Source organism: Tachysurus fulvidraco, chromosome 8 (genome assembly GCF_022655615.1).
Source record: "Tachysurus fulvidraco isolate hzauxx_2018 chromosome 8, HZAU_PFXX_2.0, whole genome shotgun sequence".
Taxonomy (NCBI): Eukaryota; Metazoa; Chordata; class Actinopteri; order Siluriformes; family Bagridae; genus Tachysurus; species Tachysurus fulvidraco.
Genome location: NC_062525.1, coordinates 23,838,579 through 23,864,599, shown reverse-complemented (window position 1 = coordinate 23,864,599; position 26,021 = coordinate 23,838,579). Strand labels below are relative to the sequence as shown.

Genomic DNA, 26,021 nt, shown 5'->3' with positions numbered 1-26,021 from the left:
GAAAATATGTTTTTTGGAGGATTAACATAATATTTAAAGTTGTAAGTAAAAAAAAAAAAGTTTGTTCTTAATGAAAATGTGGACAATTGCAAAGTGGAAATGGCACCCGTTTCGTAGAATGACCCTAAACATGATTAATTATTGATAATAACGAACTGAATACATTCTGAAATAAATGGATTTTATTTAAGGGATGTGTTTGCAATTATGGCCACAAGGGGGCAGAGTATCAACAGGTAATATTGTATCCCATAACAATGGAGCATAATGGAGCATATTTACAGAAAAACGTACATTTCATAATGTGTTTGTGTTGTTGTTGTTTTTTTTAATTATTTTTAAGGCATAATCATAAATCACATTAATTTATAAACTTTGCCCTTCTCTTCAGTTTCCCAGAGACTACAATAAAAGCTGTTTTTTTAAACTCTGTGACAGGAAAACTAAAATGTTTGGACAAATGATTAAATAAATTGAATTAAGCTGTATTAAAAATATATCACGTAAACTGTACACAATTTCTAACTAGATCGTCTATTCGATTACAATTTTTTTTCACCATTACACATTAGGCCAAATGTTATACACATCTGAAGAATGAGAAAAATATATAGGTCAATATATAAAATAGATTTCATTAGTTATCACAAGAAATAATGCAGTATTATAACCAAGGCATCAAAATGTGCACAAATAGGTTTTACTCTTTGAGCAAATAAGGGTGTTTTCACACCTAGTTCGTTTGAGCCCTCCAAACGCTCTCAGAGCGGTTCAGTGTGTATATGTGAACAAACCATGTGATCTGAGACCCTGAGACACTGGTTCACTTTAAGTGAACTGGGTTTGGTTCTTTTAAAACGAACTATATGTGAAAACACCCTAAGAGTTCAAATGTGATCTCGATGCACCAGTTCAAGTCTGAACACATGGTGAATATAGCATGCCTTCCATAATACTGTGTATTGTAAGCTTTCCTAAAATCACTACAAGCTGCAACAGCCATAAAAGAAACTTTAAGCAGGTTTACTTATGAGTTTGATTGTAAATTGTTAGATTTTTTTTAGCATATGATGTCTTTCTGAATAGCATTTCAGGAGATATACGGTTAGAAACACCTGACTGACACCTTATACTATGTGTAATAAGATAACACAATTTTGCAGATTATGTGATGATTGTGAAGCAGAGTGATCTCTCTTCACTCTGCCACGAGGCTGTCTCCAGTTCCTCCGTCTCTGGCTGCTGCTCTTGCTTCCTCCAACATCGTCTTATATTTGCTTTTGAAGAACCCAGTCTAGGAGTGATAGAAAAGGTCACGCAACATGTAGCAGAGTGCAGAAGGTTGTTGTGTTCAAATGTAAAAATGAGAAAAAACTGAAGAATAATGATCATCTCTGCACTGACCTTATAGAGAACAGCAGTGATAACAGCTAAAAGCACAATTTCTCCTACACCAAAGCCAATTACCTCCTTAAGTGGCAATTTCTCCCCTTTCAGCTCCACCTGGGTATTAACCTGCACACAGTTGCAATAACAAGCCAATCTGGTAAGTAAATTCAGAGTCTATCTATAATAGGATCCAGTACTATGTTGGATAATAATATTCTAAGAAACATGTCAATCTTTACAATTAATGTGCAGTCTTTAATGGTTACAACCAAGCCTGATAATCCCTCTTCTACTTGCCAGATGGAGCCTTCGCCCAACTATTGACATCACATCCTATAGCTGCACTGCATCCTGTTACTTTGAGTCCAATAACCACCACACCAGAGATCCGTGAAAGTCATGTGACTTTCAATGCCAGCATTTCAATATTTACCATTTAATATCTGATAAACAAAAATCAGCTCATGATCAGTCTGATTTTATTAAAGTCTCATCCCACTGACATACCTTGCCAATAGGTGCAGTGTTTATAGAACCAGAGGGGGAGTAGATATATGTTGTTTCGTTGTAGTCCAGGGTTGCTGTACTGACCAGCTCAAAAATGGCTGATTTCAGTCCGATCTAAAAGGTAGTGTATATGAATGATTAATGCAGAGATGTAGGACTTTTGTTGGAAATTGGTGAAAATACCAGTAATGTGTTAGCGCATCATTGATATACCTGTTCAAGCCATCCAGAGCTGACATTACCAGAGATGCTGTAGTATATAGCTTGATTTTTAATGAGACTTGCAGCACATTTAAACACTCTGCACACAGCTACAGAGCAATTCTAAAACCCAGACACCACAAATAAATAAATAACTTAATTATATGTATTTATTTCTATGAAGAGTCTTGAGAACACAAAGATTCTCTGCTAGATGTTTAAAATGGTAGGTTATTAAAGAAAGACATAACAGTAACTCACCACCTCTGGCTGATTTTTCAGTGCTGCTACAAAATCTTGGATTGTGGGTTGCTCATCTTTGTCTGCACTGCAGCCTTGAATCTAAGAAACACAACTGTTTGCTTAACTCCAACATTTTTAGTCTAACATGGAGAAAAGTGTGATTGATGGTGTCAAAAGCTGCAGAAAGTTCAAGCAACACCAAGGAGGTTTGACCCCGATCAAAGCCAAGTGATCGTGAGTGATAGTCCATGAATGATAATCCAGTGTAGATCAGAAAAACGTCTTTGCTCAAACCTTTCTAGGATCAGTTTCATTTTGGCTTATACTGTAGTTGGACAGCTGACAGGAGTCAAAATGCAATCCCCCACCTCAACTAACAGGTCAGGATGAATAATATTTGACTTAGTTAACCACCATGAATAATTCACCACAAAGCGACCCAAGGGTACCCTACCATATATTTTCTTATTTGCAGATCATTTCCATTGTTTGTGAACACTTATTCAGTTTCCCCCTTTCCCCAGTTACACAACCTCACACCCAGCCCACACTTTAGGTTTAGTGTCTGCAGTTTGTGATTGTTGTTATGAGTATCAGTTGTGAGTAGTCAGTTGTGAAGGTTGTCTGATTTATGCTTATTTCCATTTTTTTGTTTTGCCAGCATTTGTTTCAATCTCCTATATTAGAAATGAAGAAGAAGTTCAAAAGACATGTATGTTTGAGGATGTCTTGTGGTGGCTCGGCAGTGAATTCATCATGGTGGACATTTAAAACTAATAAATAGTCGGTCAAAGCTATATATCTGCAGTAACTTTAATGTCAATTTACAGTACCTCCAAGTTTTTATTAGTCCAGATGTCCTTAACTCCTAATTTTATGGGTACTTTGATGAAAATGTTGAAGCTCAAATCCCTGAGGAAATTTTCCACCTGAGAGGAAGTGAAGATTTTATAATAACCAAATAAAAATTGCACGTCAAAGGGTTTATTAATTTCTTTCTTTTTTTTTTTAATTTATGTATACCTTGAATATTTGGTGGACTGGTCTCTCAAGGTTATTTTCTCCTTCAGTAAAGTTGATGTGAATAGTGGAATTTTCATGCCTTGACATAAAATCATATAAAGTGAGATATTGCTCACAGACAATTAAACAAACATCAGAAATTGCACAGTTAAATCCCATTAATATATTTACTTTGCATATGTGTTTTCTACTGGCAGATTACATTATTTGACAATTTATTGATAGATGTAAACAGGAATATAGCAAACTTATATACATATTTATTTGATCAATAAATCAGCAAAACAAATGGTCAACTAACCTAATCATCGAAACGTAGATGGCATATTTAACATCAATGGTTTTTTCTCTGAAGAGTTCATTGTTAGGTGAATGTTCGTCATTGTCACTGTAAATATCGGAATATTTTTATTAGTTCAGTATAAAATTGTTGTGATACATTCTCTGTGGTTTAGCCCAGACTTAATTAATTTATATGTGAATTCATGTGTAGAAAAAGATAAAAAGCAATTGCAAGTAGACATCAGTGATTTTCAAAACCGTGGACAAAAATACTCTTTTCAAACCAAAAAATTTGCAGATTTTATCTGATAATCTTAAAAACAAACAATAAACAAAAACATGAAAAACATAAAAACTATAGATACTAATACTCGCTCTATTAATTAAAATAATATAAGATCATACCTGGAAGCAGATGCAGTGAATTTCATCATCCTGTCAAAGTTACTTTCTCTGTTTATGCCATATGTAACATCAAAGATAGCCTATAGGGGTAATACAGCAATTCAGATAATGTGTCATCGTTTCTCTTATTTCTATTTAACTAGCCAATATTTAAAAATCTACACTACTTTCATCTTTGTCCTAGGCATAACTTGAAATATAATACCTAGTCATTCTTAATGCATTAAATACTGTTCCTATAAGAGAAAAATAAAGTATAAACTGATTTGCGCTCACCAAACCATTAGTCTTGAAAATTGGTTTACTGATGAAACAAGTCGTCTCCCCCAGTGTAGCTTTTTCATCACTATCCACAGATTCACACTCCACTCTACCCTGCTCAGACAGTCATTTAGAATGAAAGTAAACAGCATTTCTAAGAAACAAATTCTTCGCCATTCTTTAAGTCATTGTATTGTAACAATTTCCCTTGATAAAGGTTACAAATAATTAGCACAGTTTTTGCAGAACTGAATCCTGAGAAATCGCTGAAAAACAAGCTCACCTTACTATCATCTGGTCAAGAATACATGCTATTTATGCCTAATACCAGAGTAAGTAAATCCCCAAAATTTTAACCAATTTTCATAAAAACAAACAAACAAACAAACACAAAAAAAACCCCAACAGTTTTCATACCCATTTCCTTTTAGCATTCTGAATAGACTCATAATGGGGGCCCTTAAGGAACTTCAGTAAAAGAAGAGGCCCCGGTCCCTGAGTCCTAGGGGATTACGGTGAATGAAGGCACCTCACCTTTCAAAAAGGTAATAAAAAAGTAATAAGCCTGTGAGTCTCTAGAGAAATACCATCCACTCTGCAGAGGTGGGATGTGTCGTGACATACATATTCAGTGTAGATAATAACTTGCCGCTCTATACCATGAGAAAAGGGTAGTAGATTGGGAATTGGACATTAAGCTCAGTTCAATGAGCAGAGCACCATTAACAATCCACTTCTAACTAAAACCATCTTGTACTCAGGAGTGTTTAGTCTCATTGACCACAAGCAGGAATTGATAAAGAGGTTCACCTGTGGCTCATCAAACTTTTCCCAGGTATGACTACTAGGTGCAGACCGATGGGAAGAGCTGAATAACCTTGTAATGACCTGACTGCTAATATAAGACTGACCTTTATTGTTTAGAAGATGACCTACACTCCTCATACTCTTATCGCACCACACAGCTCCACAAAATGTATGGTAGATATCTCTGTTTGATGCACCAGTCCCAGTCAGAATCCTTTCATTAACAGTTTTCTATATCTCCAGCAAGCCAGTGCTTGAACACATTTCCACATGTGGAGTTTGTTATCAATGAGCATTGCACTGCAAAGTCTAGGGCCCAGTGGTGAAATTGCAGTTTGTATCCCTGGCACTATCATCAGGACCAACTGATCTGATGTAATCTCTATCCACTAAGTAATACTTTCACATTCCCTCACCTGTAAGCAATCTGTGGACAAGGATTGTATGAAGAACCCTTTTGAGAAATGGTTTTCTTTGTCAGCAGCGTGGAGATAAAATAGACCCAAATGCAGGATAGCGTAAAATAAACTGGATTTAATAACTTAAAAAACATGAAACAGGGACAGAGAGTAGGACACAGGCTAGACAACAGATGACATGACATAGGATTCCGTGCTGCTCAAGGCAAAGCGGCTCGACTAAATACTAACAATTAACACATGAGGAACAAGTATGCAGAGGTGGGGAGGAACAGACAAGGGCAGGGCAAACACTTGACACAAAACATAAACATAAGCACGTGGCCAAAGTCCGGGCTGAGTCCTCGAGGGGTGGCTCCCAACCCACCAAACCGTCTTAATGACAGTCCCGACGAGGTCCAGGAGGGGGCGTGAGGCACATTGCAAGGCAGTTGGGGGGAGCAAGGCACACGGCAAAGCAGGGGGGGAGACAAGGGTGGGGCAGACAAGTGACACAAAACATAAACAAAAGCATCTGTCCAAAGTCTGGGCTGAGTCCTGACACTCTTTTGGGAGTTGGAATATGGACCAAATGTGTTGACCTAAAGGGTTGTGATAAACAATCTACTAATCACACAGGATGGATTGTAATAACAACATAGAATATTTTGGCCTAGTTGTCACTGAGAGAAGGGAGGTGTCAATCAGTTCTCTTTCAGAGGATTCAATTCTGCAGATTGGAGGGATTGTCCCAATCCTCAGTGCACATGCATTTAGGACTTCTGCACATTTTGGACTATTGAAAGTTACATTCAATGACCAGACATGATACAAACATTTAGCCTTATCCAAAGCAGCTTACAATGAACTCATTTAGTCAAATAAGGGCCTTGGTCAAGGGCCCAGCGGAGGCAGCTTAGTGGTCCTAGGATTTAAACACATAACCTTCTAAGTTTTATGCTGCCATCTTGTGTTAACACAAAATACTAAATCAATTTCAGGAAATAATACAAACAGACTGTAACCCGAGGAGTCAGAGAATCTGAAGCTATAAAGTGGCAACACTATCGCTGTGCCACCATGCTGCCATAGATTTTAATGGAAAGTGGTGTCTCACTGGTTAAGGCTATGGGCCACTAATTAGAAGGTTTTGAGTAAATCAGCACTGCCACTATCCAGTCAATGGAACATGAAGAAAACCCATGTGCACACATGTAAACCTCCACACAGATGGTGCTGTACCTCAGTTCAATGCCAAACTGTGGACCCAGGACCTGTGAAGTAGGAACACTATCTGCTGCACCACTGTGTGTTAAATCTTAATAATACCTCATTACTCAACTATGGTATAACTCAACAATTAATGTGGTCAAATTGTTATGTGATAAACTTGCCTCTTTAGTGCCGGATCTCCTGAAAGACAGTCCAAAAGGGTACTTAAGAATTACTCGACTGTTGTAGGAATTTTCCCCTCTGTTCACTATGGAAACAGTTACATTCAGTTCTTGCATTGTTCCAATTTGTATGACTGAGTATCTGAAAATGGAAAGAAAAACAAACCACAAGGTCAAATCCTCGTTCTTAGATCTCTGAGTGGACGCTGAGTGTTTTCTTTGAGTGTTACTGTTTCCACTTACCGAGAAAAATTAAAATCCACTTTGAGATTATCAATGCAGATGTTATCAGGTCCACAGTTTATGTCAAAATCCAGCTGTAAAAAACGTTTACACAGTAAGGTGTCACATGCATGATCTAACATTTAAACATTTCTATGATAGGTTGAGAAAATTAGATAATATAACTGATGTGTAAAATGCTGAAGACTCTCAGAACTTACGTTATAATCTGAGGTATTCTTTGTATTAGGTCGCAGTATCGGCCACAAATGATCCTGTTGATTAATAGGAAGACCCTCAAATGTATACTTTAACTCATTAATTATTGGGTTTAGTGCATCATTAGGGCAGGCCTGTAAGGCAGGAGAAAACAATTAGTTACAGAAAAGGAAACTTTCAATACTCTTAGCTAATAAAATTTTTCACGGCCGAATTTAATCCACTACAAAACAGTGTTAAATCGTTGTTTAATATTTCGAAAATGCCTATGAAGATACATCAAAATGAATGCATGTTAATTATTATTGTTTAATAGTTAGTAGTGATATAGCTAAGTTGGAAGAACCACCACAAATTATGGGAAATGTCTATTAATAGTCCTTTATGACTGTTAGATGCAGGCCATTACCTTGTCTGAATTTACATTCCTCCTAGCGCTAATGCTAAAGAGGCGCTGAGTTATACGGAACTATTAGCGACCTGCAGTTCACCCTGTTTATCATCGCTGAAGATTTCAACCATGCAAATCTCAAGTCAGTGCTTCCTAAATTCCATGAACATGTGGACTTTGCTACGAGAGGAGAAAACACGCTGGATTTTGTTTATACAAACATTCCCGGCACGTATCGTGCGAAGCCCCACCTCGGCTACTCAGACCACATCTCTGTTGTGCTAATTCCAGCGTACAGACCACTCGTCAGTTGCTCAAAACTGCTTCTGAAGCAGGTGAAATCCTGGCCAGCAGGAGCCACCTCTGCTCTTCAGAACTGATTTTAGTGCACTGATTGGAACATCTTCAGGGAGGCTGAAACCGACAGTGACTTTGTCAACTTGGAGGAGTACACGTCATCAGTGACCAGCTACATTGGCAAGTGCATTGATGACATGACCGTCTCCAAGACCATCACCTCACGCATCAACCAGAAGCCGTGGATGACTGCTAAAATGCGTGCACTGCTGAGGACTAGAGACCTAGCCTTCAAAACAGGGTACAGGGCGGCCCCACTCCCAGACAATCCACAGCCACCTCCAGGACAGCGGAGACACCCGGTGCATGTGGCAGGGCATACAGGCGATCACGAACTTCAAGACAACTTCACCTACTTGTGATAGCGATGCCTTTCTCCCAAATGCGCTGAATGACTCGGTTTGAGGTGCAGAAGAACGTAACGGCAAGGAAGTCCATCCTTCCCCCCGATGACCAGGTACTCTGTCTATCCACTGCCGACGTGAGGAGAACTCTATGCAGAGTTAACCCACAGAAGGCTGCTGGACCAGACAACATTCTTGGCAGGGTGCTCAGAGAATGTGAAAAACAGCTACTGTAGTGGATGTCTTTACTGACATCTTCAACATTTCCCTGAGCAGCGCCATTGTTCCTACGTGCCTCAAGACTACCACCATTGTCCCCATCCCAAAGAAGTCTACAGTGTCCTGCCTAAATGACTACCGTCCCACCGCACTCACACCCATCGTAATGAACTGCTTCGAGAAGCTCCTCATGAGGCACATCAAGACCATGCTACCACCCTCATTGGACCTCTGAAGTTCACATATCGTCCAAACCGCTCCACAGATGATGCCATTGCCACAGCCCTTCATTTAGTCCTCACCCACCTGGACAATAAAGACACTTATGTACTAATGCTGTTCATAGACTTTAATTCAGCATTCAATACAATCATCCCCCAGCACCTGATTGGGAAGCTGAGCCTGCTGGGACTAAACACCTCTGTTTCCTGGACTTCCTGACTGGGAGACCTCAGTCAGTCCGGATCGGGAACAGCATCTCCAGCACCACCACATTGAACACTGGAGACCCTCAGGGCTGCGTGCTCAGTCCACTGCTGTTCACCTTGCTGACTCACACAATGCATAGATCGAACTATATTATCAAGTTCGCCGATGACACAACTGTGGTGGGTCTCATCAGCATGAATGACAAGTCAGCATACAGGGAGGAGGTGCAACATCTAACTACCTGGTGTAGAGCCAACAACCTGCATCTGAATGTTTACAAAACTAAGGAAATTGACTCCAGAAGAGCACAGAGTGACCACTCTCTGCCGAAAATCGACGGATCATCGGTAGAGATCGTCAAGAGCACCAAATTTCTTGGTGTTCATCAAGCAGAGAACCTCACCTGGTTACTCAACACCAACTCCATCACCATGAAAGCCCAGCAGTGTCTCTACTTCCAACAACGGCTGGGAAAGGCACACCTCCCTCGCCCCATCCAGACCATGTTCTACAGAGGGATCATTGAGAGCATCCTGAGCAGCTGCATCACTGTCTGGTTTGGGAACTGTACCATCTCGGATCTTAAGACCCTACAGCAAATAGTGAGGACAGCTAAGAAAATAAGTCTTTCTTCCCTATATCATGGACACCTACACCACATGCTGCATCCCAAAAGCCAACAGCATTGTGGATGACCCCACACACACTCTTCACCCTCCTGCCTTCTGGAAAAAGGTACCGAAGCATTTAGGCCCTCACAAACAGACTGTGTAACAATTTTTCCCACAAGCCATGAGACTTCTCAATAACTGATCTGAGCTGTACTGAGCACAACATACAGTACACATGCACATCATCTGTATGGACTGCACAGACTTACACCAAATACACACACTTCCAATATACATCCATCAACCTGTTTACATACTGCTTACATCCATCAAACTGTTTACATGCTGTTAAAAGTCACATTACACTAGAGCAGTGTTCCAAGGAATAATAAGGATTAATTGATAAAACAAAAAACAAACAAACAAACAAATAAATTTAAACAAAGACATTTCGTAGCCTAAAATAATGCTGACTGAAAATGTCAGATTTTATTAAGATTATCTGTTTAAATAAAAATATTATAGATATTTATTTTATATTTATTCAGTGGCTTGAGCAATTATTAATGATGTGATTTACTGTCTCGCTGGATCCTGTCTATTACTCATTAACCCTAATTTGTGTTTTAACCCAAAATATGTAATGTATTTATAAATGAAGGTATAATATAAAAATAATTAGCTTGAAATCTAATGTATCAATGTTAATCAGCACTTTTGTCATTCAACTACACCCCAATTTCGCATATTTAAAAGATTTAAAAGGAGCATTTCAAATACCTCTAGACTGAATACATGTTCCTTGCATTTCTCTTGTAGCAACACATCTATTGTGTCAGTTAGAATACGTTTTTTTTCTGAAAAGTAGGCCCGGTAGCTCTGTCGTTTGGCATCAAGCGTTAATGTATAGTTTATCTTTGCAGACAAATCTAAACAAACACAATAAAAGAAAAAGAAATATCCACAATGATAAGCTTCAAACATTTCACTTGTAATTTTATGAGAAAGGCAAAGGTTGTGTTTAAACAAATGTAGAAAAATATTGGTACCTTGTTTGTCATTATTCCGCCTCGTCATTTTGAAACACAATTTTACTGTGTTTGTTAAAGTTTTGTTGCAGTCAAATTCTTTGGTGGGAATTTTGGACGGGATGAAAGTTACTGTGTTCTGCAAATCCACAGTGGGTCTGGATCTGAACATTTACACAAAACACAACACACAATGTAAATATGCATATGGAACATCAAACTACGTATAAGCATTTCCACATTAATTTGGATTTGAGCAGATAGAAAAAAAGCTTAAAGCTTAAATTAGTTCTGGTGCTGCCATTTGCTATCAGAAGCAACATTATTAACTGATCTGTCTTCAATTATCCTCAGTGAGTTCCACATTATCTCATTATAAATACACCTGTTCCTGGAAAGCCACAGGAGAGCCCAAAGAAGGACATTCACCAATAGTCAATGACTGAGTAAGGAAGGTATTCGTAGTCAGTGAAGCAACCAAGAGACCACAATTAAGACCACAATGTACTTGCTGGTGGTTCAGATGGAAGATGCTGGTTGCCTAAACATTCCATAAAGCTTGGTTTATTGAAGAATGATTCTACGTTCAGGTTTTTAAACAATCATTCTGGTGATTCAAATGTGAATAAATGTATGTGATCTGGTGGGAAAGATATCTTGCAGATAAGATTGTTCTATAAAGAATTAACACGGAAAGGTGAATACTATGATAGTATAATTTAAAAATCTCAGTGAAAAAGGTTACGCAAATATTGTGTATACCACATTTAAAAAATCCCAATCCATATAATTTTCCAGGTGTAGCAGGACAAAATGTGGAAAGCTTCAATTGGGTGAAATTTCTGTATATTTTATTCATTGATACCACATCTAGATTTGGAGCAGATTGCCCCAAACCCAGGAGATTAACATATCAGATTAACATATCCGAACTGAAATGCCAGACCTTAAAAGCAAGACAGCTCCTTTGGAACCGACAGCAAGATCTGGCAGTTGGTCTTCACTAAGGTCCAGAGCAGATGGACTCAGAGAAATACCAAAAAATTGCAGTCCATTGCGCACAGACGAGCCTGTGATTCTCTGTAAAAAAAAACACAGAAAAAGAAAATTATTTACAGGACTATTATTTACAAAATTACAAATCATGATCATTCTAATATTAATTGCAAAATGCTTCTAAGTATTTGATCTTAAATCTGTATTTTGTGTCTGTGTGTGGGTGAGTTGTTGTGTTTGACTAGGGTCTATTTTGACACTGGTTTAGAATATGTTACAAAATACCCTGCACATGGATTCTAGTGAGAATATGTCAAGACGCGTCATTGAGTGATTATGCTCTTCTTCTTAAGTGCCTCCACCTCAAATAAGATCATATGTCTGTAGCGGATAGATGCTAGTGTTAGCTGAACTTCCAGCCAAAATACACACAGTGATGTAGACAAGGGAGTTGTGGTGGGAATGGGGTTCTGCTCCTCATGCCTAATTTACTGGTCCAGAAAGGACAGTCATTTCCTGGACCGGACAAAATACCCCCTTTTTTTCCTTTGATGTAGTGAAGATAGCTCTTATAACTGAAGTCTTGTTTGTAAAGCCCACTGTTGCAGAATTACAACATAACTTAACAATTTTTAAAAAAGGCCTGCAAATATTCTTTCCTCAAGACCACATTTACAAAGTTAATGGGTTCTATTGTTTGTCCTCATAATACCATTTGATAGAAGAAGTGTTTATAGGTCCAGTCATCTGACCATGAACTTCGCGTTCAGCTCATGTCTATTTTTTTGCATCACTGGATTTGTTAAGATTCAAGTAAGTAAAATTCCTCACATTTTTCTGTGTTTATTACAATGTATAGAACACAAATATTTAGGTATTTTTGAAAACATTAATAATATTTGATTTAGAGCGTGTTAAGTCCATGTTGTAATTGTACACCGTAGGGCCAGAGTGGTAGTCAAAAGAGCCTGTGCACCTTACACATTACATTAGGACTTCACTTCTGCACTTCTGACATCATCACAAATTGAAATTTAAACTGTTAGATGATTCATTAACTCATTTCTAAATGTGCTTTTCTGTTAAATTTGTACTTAGTTTAGATTAGACCATAATTAAACACAAGAATATGTCATATTTGAAACTCCATCATATAGAGCAGTATCTGAAACTCCCTGTATCTTTATAGTTTTTTTGTTTGTTATTTAACGACTAAACGATCATGAGATTTTTTTGAGTGTTGCACAAGTAGCAGTTTATAGCATTAGGAGACAGAAAAGCAGGCTCTAAATGTTCTGGATTTTTTTGGGGTGATGTCTGTTGCATTGTTCAAGGTAAATGGTCTTGAATATGAACCTGTGATATGGAGAGATGCACGTGTTCCCTTTAGTATGATAAATAGATAGCATAATACGCCATCCAGAGAGTATTGTTTGAATGTAGGAGTTGAATTTTGATTAGCATTTGCATTGAACTGATAATACTCTGATGGATAATACTATTCTTTCAGTTTATCTACTACAATATAAGACCCATATGTATTAATCACTAATTTATTCATTTATTTTTACTTTTTCCATTTCAGAATGCCACCAGTGCAGAAAGGTCAGCTAGTCACTGTGTAGGATGTGATTGCTGCAGTCCAAAATGGAGAGAGTGATTTTGAAATGGACTCAGATGACACTGATGCAAGTGATTCAGAGAATGAAGATGCAGGTGCAATGGACAAAGAAAACCACCACCTCATTGACTGCCCAGCCAATGAGTTGGTGTGGACATCAAGCCCCAACCAAAGAAGCACACCTTGCCCCGTGACAGATATCACTGGCTGAAAAAGGAGTTTATCAGTCCCAATACTGGATTTTCTGGTTCAGAAATCTATATTAATAAATGCTTATTCATAAAAAATATGATTGTTGTGTGATTAATTACTCATGATATATACTGTTGGGGCAAAGTAAGCAATCAACCCTGCAAATGAATGCTTAAATGCTCTGTATATCTGTTCAGAGAAAGTGAGTACAAATGCAGAAATTCTGCTCCTAGCAGAGCCCAACGTTGCAATATTACAACATTTCTGTAAAAACTTACTAAAATGTAAAAAATTTAAAAACATTTGATTTCTATATCAGAGGCCTCCTAAAACAATATATGAGAGGTAAAAAAAACGTGTCTATTTTTTCAATATTTGGGTTTTACTTGAGTATGTATAGTGTATTTGTTTTGTTGGACATAAGTAAAAATTACAGTATTGAAAATTAAAGTATTTAAGAACATCCTGCTTAATGTAATGGCAAATAAATTGTGAGGTTTACTAATTCAAACGTAATTCCCTGTGAATAAGATCTATGGCTGCTTTATAATGATGTTTTGGGTCACATTCTAGTGTTATGTTGTGTGTTGGAGCCAAAAATGACTCACATTAGATTATATGTAACCCAACACATACACACACACACATATATGTATATATATATATATATATATACATATATGTGTGAATCAGCAGGTCTTTCACAACCCTATATATTATAATACATTTTAAATAAACCTTAATCATAATAATATGCTGTATATTTGTTCCTGTCTGACCTGGGAGAAGGTTGGGGCAATGTCTTCATTTCTCCCATTAAAGATGTAGATGCTGCCCTGGTTATTCTCTTCTAGAGGTGCTCCTACCACTACATCCACCAGGCTGTCTTCATTTAGATCTGCAGGGCTCGCCAGCGTCAGGCCAAACCTCCCCCTTTGTCCCGAGATTCCTTTCACTGCCCCTATGTATTGTAGCTGTAAAATGTGTACAGAAAATGTCTGCAGTTTGCTAAAGAATTCTTCATGTAACTCAAGTAATAAGCCACTTTTTGGATAAAATCACTGGAAGATGTCTGGTATACAGTCATATTTAATAGAAACTGTACCAGCCAGTTTTGTTATAAAACAAAATGTATTTTTTAAACAATATATTTTAGGAAGTCCCTTTTTTTACATAAGCATTTTAATAAGATTTTGGTGTCTCAAGATCACATAACACCCAAACAGTTGAATATTGACACATATATAGCAATATAGCCATTTTACACAATTTATGTGATACGTGTTTCTAGACTAAAGAAGCCACTTGGCCAAGGGTATACTATTTAATATTACTGGCCAAGCTGGGGACAAATATTATAGGAAAATTAAGCAATTAATGCTCAACGATATGATGGTTTAAGGGTGAAGTTAATTTTGGCCCAGTATGGGATGAATATGGAGTTTTTAGTACCCAAGATAATTGTTTTAAAATTAATTGTGAAAAGCTTCTATACAGATTACATTAGAAACAGGAAGCAACTTTAATTTATTGATCAAATTTAAGTTTTCTTTTACAAAGCGATAAAAGTGGAGACTTCTGAGACTGTAATTTTACTAACTGCAATTTCCTTTAATGTAGAACGGGATTGTTGAAGATGTTGAGAATAAGACAACACTTCAGCTTTGGTACTTTATCATTGTCATGTTTACTCTTTACCTGGGACCCAAAAGATCCTTGAAAGGTGTAGATGAAGACTTTTCCTTCCTGATCCTCCTCATTATACATTGGAGCAGAAACAAGTAGGAGGTCTGCGAAGCTGTCCAAATTCAAGTCCACAACACATAACTCAGCACCATAATAGGCACCAATTTGAGGCTGAAAAAATGGTGACAGGGTCTAAATTTCATCTAAGACTGGGAAATACACAGTTCATATTGCTAGGCCTAGGACTGACAGTGTGTGATGTAGCTGTGAGATGCATTTCAATGCAGCATTTTTTACTGCTATTACTAGATGAATAAAATTACCTCGGGAGAATCCAGTGCCTGAAAGACATTGTCTCCATTGTATATGATCACTGCCCCCATGTGCTTATCTCTTGGAGCTCCCTGAATGATGTAGAATTGCCTAAAGGTTTGTGCTACCGCCATGGAATAACCTGTGAACACAGAACAAGCAGGTAGGAGTTTTGCTTGGTCATGTTACATGTTTGCTCACAGTCTGATCCCTACCTTATATTCTAGCATTGGGCAGTATTCAGAGGTTCAATACAAACATTATTTGATACACAGAAAATGTAGTTGTAACAGCTATCCAAACTTCTGTGATTTCTTTCTTTTTATTTAAAAAAATAAAAAAAGTTAGCAAGTAATTCACCAAGTAGTGCTACAAGTTATAAACAAATCCGGTTATTGACTCCTGGTTAACATCTCGGCTGGGTTTCATTAAAACATTCGGACTCCTTTTCTCATTTGTTAAAACATTCTCTAATTAACTAATAAGTGTTTCCAGAAGCCCTTCGTACTGAACATAGTACATTAAGATGTTAAGTTTATTGATTGATTGACCTTTGACTCGACAATGAACTACCTTCAACTCGTTTCTTAAATCTCTTTTATTGAAGACTTTAAAATCCTTGATCCATGATCCTCCACATATTATGTATATTGACAGTATATAAACATCACAGTGCAAACCCACTATGGATAAAGCTATTTTGACACCTAAGTGTTGAATATCTAATACATATTGGAATTGCCATTAGTTCCGCCAACATTTGTGTATATAGTATTTTAAAGGTGGGGTGCACAATGTTTGAGAAATGCTTCAGAAATCTGAGCCGGGCCGACTAACAAAACAAACGTGTATCCAATCCGCAGAAAGGGGTGTGGCTTGTCAATATGCGGTGGTGTTCAGTGCGCATGTCTGACATTAGCAGAAAGCGATTGAAACATTGACATGGCAGATAAAAATGAAAAGCGAAAAAAGGCTTACAATACGGAGCTAAACCTTTCAACACACAGTACTACAAAAACACATTTGTATTACTATAGTATTACTCATTGAGTTGATTTATTGATAAAAATATCCCCTCGGCCAGCCGCCCCAGCAGGTTCCGCCATAATAGTTGCCTGGGTTGCGTATGTATGTGGGGGGCGGAGCTAAAACGGGGTGACACCCATTTGGGTTAGGGGCATGTTTGTGTAGGTGATTTCAAATGTCAACATTGGCTTTCAAACATCGTGCACAACACCTTTAAGTGTTTATGGATACCTGAACTAAACATTGTTCATGTAATATCCCAATTTAAATTTACATTACTTAGATTAGTTTAGAAGGGCATCTCACCTAGATAACTGTCATTACCGTTGCCCTTCTGAAAGGAGTTTAGTGATGTTCCACTTGAAATGCTGTACTTCTGATAACCACCTTTCCACTGAAATGCTCCAACTGCACTCATTATCATGTTACCCTAAAGACACACAAAAATATCAACTTAAACCAAGGACTCAAAATTGATGTGATACTAGCCTAAATAATATTGGTAATATTTAATTAAAAGTAAAAAAAAAGAAAAAAAAAATGAAATTAATGTCAATCAATGCTGGTTAAAAAAATTAAAGGCTTTACCTACATTTTCATCAAAGTCTGCAGTGAAGCCATCCTGTGCCAATTCCATCCTGGTGGAGTCTCCTGAAGCCTGGATTCCTAATAAAGTAATAATACCACGAATGACACTTATTGTAAACGCTACCAGAAAATCAAATCTTTTCTTTTTTCAGTAGCTTCAATAGATTCTGAAGATAGGTTTACTTGCATACCCTCAATTGCAATGATATTTGCTTCCAGTGTTTTTTGAATTTCCTTCAATACAGAAAAGTCATCCACTTTAAATACATGTTTATTGTCTGGATCCGACGCAATAGTATTCAACTCTTGTTCTGCTGCATTCTTTTGAAAGGCATCGCCGACCTAGTGAAGAAAAAATAACAGCATAAATAGAGACACTTTGAACACAGCATAGTTCCAAATTTTAAATCTCTCCTATATACTAATACTTAGTAATACTAAGTAATCCAGTACAAATCCAGACAAATAATTAGACTAGCCATTTAATTAGGATAAACGTTTGTGTTTTGCTGTGTAGCCACATAGAAGGAGGAAAAACTATTGTGTCTATTTTAGATGATGAGCTGCAATTGTTTAAAAGCATCATCAGAAATTTTAGATCACTCTGCAATTACAACGATCTATTTAATTCAATTCAGTTCAAATCAAATCAATTTAATCTCTTCCTCCTTTGTCATCATTTGTTTTTCATCACGGTTATTTTTGACATCACTAAATGAAAGTGGGCTATGCGATGAATACACTTTGCACTATGAGTAACTGTCACTTATTAATATACACAGAAATATTTAGAAAAAGCACTACTTCCAAAAACATATTGAATCCAATGGAATTTTTTAGCTTTGTTTGACTGACAAAAACGTACACACAAATTTAATGAAAGATTAATATATAAGGCCAAATAATGACTATTAAGGACCAGGCACTCCTCACTCTCTCACTCATTTTCTACCGCTTATCCGACCAGGCACTCCTTTTGCTCTATTTAGATAATTACTATTTAATTCTTCTTCTGGTCCAAAAAGGATTAATTATAGGAATAAATAAAATATTCATAATAGTTCTATGAATGGGTAATGTAGGGGAATCTCTCACCCCTATAGCATAGCGAATAATGTTCTTCCTCTCTGCATTCCGAACAGCATCTCGCAGTAGATTTTCGTCATTTGATTGGCCATCAGTGATGACCACCAACACTCTGTTAACATTTTCTCTGGCCCCTGCCCTACTGGTAAATACTTCATTCCTGCTCAAAACAAATGAACTGATTGTAAACATTGCATCCACTTATCTTTTTTAATAAGAAAGATCAACGTTAAACATTTTGGCTTTTAGATGCATTTAGGATACTCACACAACTTTGTTGATAGCAGAAGCTGTGTAGGTCCTACCACGCACTTGTAGGATTCTAAGTATTTGATCAGTGCTTGAAAACGTGTTGAATTGTACGTGTATTTCACAATATTTAGAATATTGTGCAACTGCAAACTGAAATGGAAAATAACATTCACAATAAATTGCATTTTCTTTTTTGCAGTTTCTAACAATCTAATTTGCAAAACCAGCATGAAAGTCTTTATTAAATGGCTGTTTGTTATAAATGAAACTTTAATAATGAGCCCCATAAGTCCAGAAGGACATTTTGCTCAGTAAGCTATTTTATTCATTTTTATTTATTTTTTTTATTTTTTAATAATGATTTTAAGGCCAGTGTGTTAACCAGATATCTCAACAATTGGTTCCTATAGTTTTGCTAACCTAAAACTATCTGGTCCACTACAAAAGTTTGTGTTTTATGATTAACACTTCTAGATATAAATAGCAGAAATCCCAAACTCTCATCTCATATCCATCTTTTGATCTCAAACCCAATGTCTTTGGTCTCAAGCACAAACAAATTAATTAGCCTTACTATTCCAATCGTTTCATGGACGACTGTCAAATGAATTTCAGAAACTTGGTTTTTTGTTCTGCTCTCTGTTCTTTTCATATAGCACTAATGATGGTCAGTAGCTCTGCCACCTTAATTAGGACCCAGCTTTTTTTTAACTATTTCTTCTTAACAGTTTTATCTTGGTATTTAGAATTGTGTTTGGAATGTATTTAAAGATGCATAAACATGTAGCTGTAGTTTCTGGCAACAGGGTATTCAGTCCCATAGCTATAAAAAAATTCAAATATATTAGATAGACAAAGAGGTTTCTGTACATGCCTGAAAATCTCTGTCTTTGACCTCGTTAATCATGTTTATAACAAAGTTCTTCATTATAGAAAAATCACTCTCGCTGACACTTCTAGACCCATCCAGCAAGAAAGCAATGTCTGTTCTTGTTGGACAATCTAAAGAAAGCATGAAAACAAAATTATAAGAATAGAGAACAAAAGTTTTGACATTTTTTTCTGCTAGCTCTTCATATGAAATACCTCTCAAAGTGTGTGGTATAGGACTATTGGAACCCAGTTTAAAACACATGCCATTGTATGAAGTAAACTGCTCACAGTCCTTGGGAATGGTTGGGCCACAGACCTGAAAAATAATGTTTTTCCTTTTACTTAATGGGAAATGTTTAAACTAAAATGCACATTTCACAGATAATTTAAATCTAGATTATAATATAGAAACAAAACCTACAATGGGATATCAGACCCACTATTTAAGATCAATCCTTACCTGAGTTGAAATATAGAGTTTTTCTCTACCTGAGTTGAAATACCAGTGTACTGTATCTTACCACTACGTTTGAAGACTTGCGATCTTTAGTCATTGACAGCCCAAGTGACATGTTGACAGCCTCAGAGGGAACTGTGACAAGATTTAACATGTAGTTAAATGTGGGTCAATGGAGTACCATTTCTGGGATATTATTTTGATTAAAAAAATTGCATGAGCTTATGATTAATCAAAATTGTGTTTGCATTAGTACCATTAATTTTCATTGATGAACATTGTCCGTTACTAACAGCACATGTGTAGACTTTCCCTCTTTGATTCTGACTTTGGAGTAATGGATCACTCACAATCACACTGAGAAGAAAAGGGAAATGTTAGCGTTATGAACCTGAACCTTACCCGACTCTCATAATCTGCTGTTTTCACATCGTTTCACTAACTAACTTTATTTACTGCACCAACAAATCACCTATTGAATATGTCACAGAGAAAAAGATGGGTTTCCTTTTAAGTCTTAGTTTCTTCCTCATAATATCTCAGGGAGTCTTTCCTTTACACCATAGAATTTCTGATCCTGTAAAGCTGCTTTGAGACAATGCCCGCTGTTAAATGTGCTATACAAATTAAATTGTATGTAATTGAATTGAATATTTGCATTATATACAATTCGCAATTGTTTTTAGAGCAGCCTGTGATACCTTTCTTCCTAATGAGAAGCAGAGCTTCTGAGGTCTTGCTGGGGTTGCTTGGATTAAGGTATTGAGGGTAAAATGACACTGCCCTTTAATTACAGCCTCCCACACATTCCTGAATCATTTCTAATTATAATACTTGGCCAATCAGAAGATTTAAAAAAAAAAAGATTTAAAAGCTTTTAAACTGTTTAGAAAGAGTCAACTTATTGTATGTATACATTTGACTGGAATTTGAAGTGAAATAATGCTGAAACCAAGTGTTTAAAAATAAAGTAATTGGCTTGTCACAAGAAATGTACAGTATGTAAATGTATGGACCACAGATTACAGTAGAACGCACATGTCATTGGAGTATGATGTTTCTCACCTGTCACGATCTCTCTGTATCACTTTGTAGCCGAAGGCTATGTTTTGGGGTTGGGTAAAATCTTTCCATGGATTTGGATCAATGTTGAAAGCCAACACTGACTGAGATACTAAAATAAAAATAATTTAAAATAATTAAAAAAAAAAAACAGGATAAATGACTTGTAATACATGACTTGTTAATAGTAAACAAAATTATTTATCTATTACTTAGATGACAATTAACATTAGAGTACTGTATATGCATTTTATTAGGGCCAATTGGGGTCCCTTAACACGCTCAAAAACTCTTGAAATTTGAGGTCGGTCTTTTTGGATTGTTTTATAAGTGTTTTATAGGCTACATCTTGAAAAGATGAGAGCGTGGCTGCTGCTGAGCCATCTCTTGGTCCTCCACCAGCCAAAAAAAGAAAGAAAAACTTTCTTTTTTTGGCAGACAGTTGACAATAGCATTGCTGTATCTTTTAGTATTAAATAGAATACAACTTTTGTTCTGCCAGATCTCCCAGTCAGGGGTTGATTAAGTTTAGTTCTTGGAATTCTGTGCATTAGAAGGAAGTTCTTTCAGAAGAAGAACAGTTCTTTGAAGTATTATTTGTTTTTATTCTGTCTGTTCAGCATCTTCCAACAAGGACGGGTGGTGATGGGGTTCATAATGTTCACAATGGTATTTTATTAGTTGTTGGTTTAACCATGGATGAGGTAATGGCTGTTATGTTATTTTCTTTCAATGACGTTCCTTGTTACATGTTCAAAAACATCAACCAATATTGCATATCCATAATTATAATGAATATAATTAAAGAATACTTACACTATAACCTAAATTAGAAGTATAACGCAAAAAAAACTGGATTTTTATGCCTATTTTGAATTTTACTCGAATACAAATACAAATTCTTTTACCACCTCAACAAATACAAATACAGATACAAATACCGTCTGCTTTGCACACCACTAGTTACTATAAATAACAGAATAGCATAGTTGGAATGGTATTTTGAGATTAGTGCATTGAGTTTATTGTCCTGATAGCAACTGGGAAGAAACTGTTCTGCAAGCGGGCAGTTTTTACTCTTAATAATCTGTACCTTGGGTGGGATGTCTTGGGTGGGATGTGTCCTTTATGATGTTTTTGGCCCTAGAGGGTTAATGGGAGTGAGCGATGCTTTCCAGGGACGGTAGTGGGCAGCCAGTGATTTTTTGGGCTGTGTTTACTATTTTTTGAAGGGCTTCCTTGTCTGCTGCAGTGCAGCTGGAGTGTCGGAAATTTTGGAGAGCCCCTCTCCAAGTTGACATACTGTATCCCAGGGGAGAATTACAATCAAATTAATAGACAATAATAGCAATAATAGACTTTCACACTTAATGCTAAAATAATTATACTTAATACTAATTAATAATACTTAATTATTAATACTTAATACTTATTAATATTTAATACTAATTAATTAATCACACTTTAAACTTTGTACTTAATACTATTTGAATTTGAATAATAAGAAGTCTTTCCAGGCCTGGATGAGAATGAGCAAAACTCTTTATTGGTGCTGATCAGCCTCTGCTTCCATTGAGCTCAAGGAGGAAAAAACTTTGAAAGTATCAAAGAAAAACCCAAGCAGCGCATCCCCATAACACCCAAAAGGGTTCAAACACAAAAAAGCAGGCAAGCAGGAGCAAGAGCGCCCCCTCCAAAGGAATCTCCTCAATAAATACCCTGGCACCTCTAGGTGCGTCTTTTTCCCTGACTCTGCAGAATCACCCTGTGACACCCCCCCCCCCCCCCCAGAGAACTTCTTGTACACTTCCCTGTCACATATCACACAGAAGAATGTCTCATGGACCAATCTCCCAATCTCCCTTTATACAATTACAATGAGTGAGTTTTTCTTTTTCTATGTTTTGTCTGTATATGATTTCCACTGATCATACGCCTATATACATATACACATACATACGCATGAATACGACAACCGTGATATACACAAAGACCTATGTATGAGATATCCACCTATATTAATACCTACATTAATCACAGCTCTACATATAAAATGATCAATGATGATACTCTATCACCTATGGTATAGGAGTTCTGATTTAGAATATGATTATGACATAAGTTTATGATCATAGGTTAGGATTACGGGTTTTGATTAAAATAACCTTCTGGTTCAGAATCAACTGGATCATATATTTTGTGATTAGTATAAGTACTGCACGGAAAAGTGAATACTATGATAGTATAACTTAAAAATCTCACAGTGAAAAAGTTTACGCAAATATTGTGTATACCAAATTTAAAAAATCTCAGTCCATATAATTTTCCTGGTGTAGCAGGACAAAATGTGGAAAGCCTCAATAGGGTGAAATTTCTGTACATTTTATTCATTGATACCACATCTAGATTTGGAGTAAATTGCCCCAAACCCAGGAGATTAACATAGATTAACACATCAGAACTGAAATGCCAGACCTTAAAAGCAAGACAGCTCCTTTGGAACCGACAGCAAGATCTGGCAGTTGGTCTTCACTAAGGTCGAGAGCAGATGGACTCAGAGAAATACCAAAAAATTGCAGTCCATTGCGCACAGAAGAGCCTGTGATTCTCTGTAAAAAAAATAAAAATAAAAAAAAAACAGAAAAAGAAAATTATTTACAGGACTATTATTTACAAAATTACAAATCATGATAATTCTAATATTAATTGCAAAATGCTTCTAAGTATTTGATCTTAAATCTGTATTTTGTGTCTGTGTGTGGGTGAGTTGTTGTGTTTGACTAGGGTCTATTTTGACACTGATTTAGAATTTGTTACAAAATACCCTGCACATGGATTCTAGTGAGAATATCTCAAGACCCGTCATTGAGTGATTATGCTCTTCTTCTTAAGTGCCTCCACCTCAAATAAGATCATTGGTCTGTATCGGATAGATGCTAGTGTTAGCTGAACTTCCAGCCAAAATACACACAGTGAAGTAGATGAGGGGGTTGTGGAGGGAATGGGGTTCTGCTCCTCATGCCTAATTTACTGGTCCAGAAAGGACAGTCATTTCCTGGACCGGACAAAATACCCCCTTTTTTTCCCTTTGATGTAGTGAAGAGAGCTCTTATAACTGAAGTCTTGTTTGTAAAACCCACTGTTGCAGAATTACAACATAACTTTTAACAATTTTTAAAAAAGGCCAGCAAATGTTTTTTTTCCTCAAGACCACATTTACATAGTTAATGGGTTCTATTGTTTGTCCTCATAATACTATTTGATAGAAGAAGTGTTTATAGATCCAGTCATCTGACCATGAACTCACTCTACCTGCAAACTTCGCGTTGAGCTCATCTCTATTTTTTTGCATCACTGGATTTGTCAAGATTCAAGTAAGTAAAATTCCTCACATATTTATTCTGTGTTTATTACAATGTATAGAACACATAAATATTTAGGTATTTTTGAAAACATTAATAAAATTTGATAAGTCCATGTTGTAATTGTACACCGTTGGGCCAGAGTGGTAGTCAAAAGAGCCTGTGCACCTTACACATTACTTAATGACTTCACTTCTGCACTTCTGACATCATCACAAATTGAAATTTAAACTGTTAGATGATTCATTAACTCATTTCTAAATGTGCTTTTCTGTTAAATTTGTACTTAGTTTAGATTAGACCATAATTAAACACAAGAATAAATTTTATGTCGTATTTGAAACTCCATCATATAGAGCAGTATCTGAAACTCCCTGTATCTTTGCATTTTTTTTGTTTGTTATTTAACGTCTAAACGATCCTGAGATTTTTTATGAGTGTTGCTCAAGTAGCAGTTTATAGCATTAGGAGACAGAAAAGCAGGCTCTAAATGTTATGGATTTTTTTGGGGTGATGTTTGTTGCATTGTTCAAGGACAGATGTAAATGGTCTTGAATATGAACCTGTGATATGGAGAGATGCACGTGTTCCCTTTAGTATGATAAATAGATAGCATAATACGCCATCCAGAGAGTATTGTTTGAATGTAATAGTGGAATTGATCAGCATTTGCATTGAACTGATAATACTTTGATGGATAATACTATTCTTTCAGTGTATCTACTACAATATAAGACCCATATGTATTAATCACTAATTTATTCATTTATTTTTACTTTTTCCATTTCAGAATGCCACCAGTGCAGAAAGGTCAGTTAGTCACTGTGTAGGATGTGATTGCTGCAGTCCAAAATGGAGAGAGTGATTTTGAAATGGACTCAGATGACACTGATGCAAGTGATTCAGAGAATGAAGATGCAGGTGCAATGGACAAAGAAAACCACCACCTCATTGACTGCCCAGCCAATGAGTTGGCTTGGACATCAAGCCCCAACCAAAGAAGCACACCTTGCCCCGTGACAGATATTGCTGGCTGAAAAAGGAGTTTATCAGTCCCAATACTGGATTTTCTGGTTCAGAAATCTATATTAATAAATGCTTATTCATAAAAAATATGATTGTTGTGTGATTATTACTCATGATATATACTGTTGTGGCAAAGTAAGCAATCAACCCTGCAAATGAATGCTTAAATGCTCTGTATATCTGTTCAGAGAAAGTGAGTACAAATGCAGAAATTCTGCTCCTAGCAGAGCCCAACGCTGCAATATTACAACATTTCTGTAAAAACTTACTAAAATGTAAAAAATTTAAAAAACCTTTAATTTCCTAAAACAATATATGAGAGGTAAAAAAATTGTCTATTTTTTTGAATATTTGGGTTTTACTTAAGTATGTATAGTGTATTTGTTTTGTTGGACATAAGTAAAATTACAGTATTGAAAATTTAAGTAAATAAATAAATTGTGAGGTTTACTAATTCAAACGTAATTCCCGTGAACAAGATCTATGGCTGCTTTATAATGATGTTTTGGGTCAAATTCTAGTGTTATGTTGTATGTTGGAGCCAAAAATGACTCACATTAGGTTATATTTAACCCAACACTATATATATATATATATATATATATATATATATATATATATATATATATATATATATATATATATATATATATATATCAAAAATGTCATCTGATCATACTCTCATCAATGATTTACAAAAGATTTACAAAAATTTTTTCCAATGCAAAATCAAACATTATGTGGAATCAGCA

At 36.3% G+C, this 26,021-nt stretch overlaps 1 protein-coding gene across 1 annotated transcript; it reads right to left on the bottom strand.

Annotated features, from left to right (window-relative positions):
* Window positions 1-319: 319 nt before the first annotated feature.
* LOC113650084 (integrin alpha-M-like) lies at window positions 320-20,156 on the bottom strand. The gene is made up of 28 exons (XM_047817112.1): window positions 20,076-20,156; window positions 19,884-19,954; window positions 19,576-19,678; window positions 19,364-19,491; window positions 18,506-18,639; window positions 18,247-18,397; window positions 17,343-17,493; window positions 17,156-17,229; window positions 16,870-16,993; window positions 15,549-15,679; window positions 15,238-15,396; window positions 14,319-14,513; window positions 11,677-11,810; window positions 10,752-10,894; window positions 10,483-10,631; window positions 7,354-7,485; window positions 7,154-7,227; window positions 6,911-7,052; window positions 4,327-4,425; window positions 4,051-4,130; window positions 3,665-3,751; window positions 3,364-3,442; window positions 3,174-3,269; window positions 2,359-2,439; window positions 2,110-2,220; window positions 1,897-2,010; window positions 1,405-1,515; window positions 320-1,294 (listed from the first exon to the last, which is right to left on the bottom strand). Exons 1-28 carry the CDS (start codon window positions 20,086-20,088, stop codon window positions 1,199-1,201), a joined length of 3,162 nt encoding a protein of 1,053 aa, XP_047673068.1. The 5' UTR covers window positions 20,089-20,156; the 3' UTR covers window positions 320-1,198.
* Window positions 20,157-26,021: the final 5,865 nt, after the last annotated feature.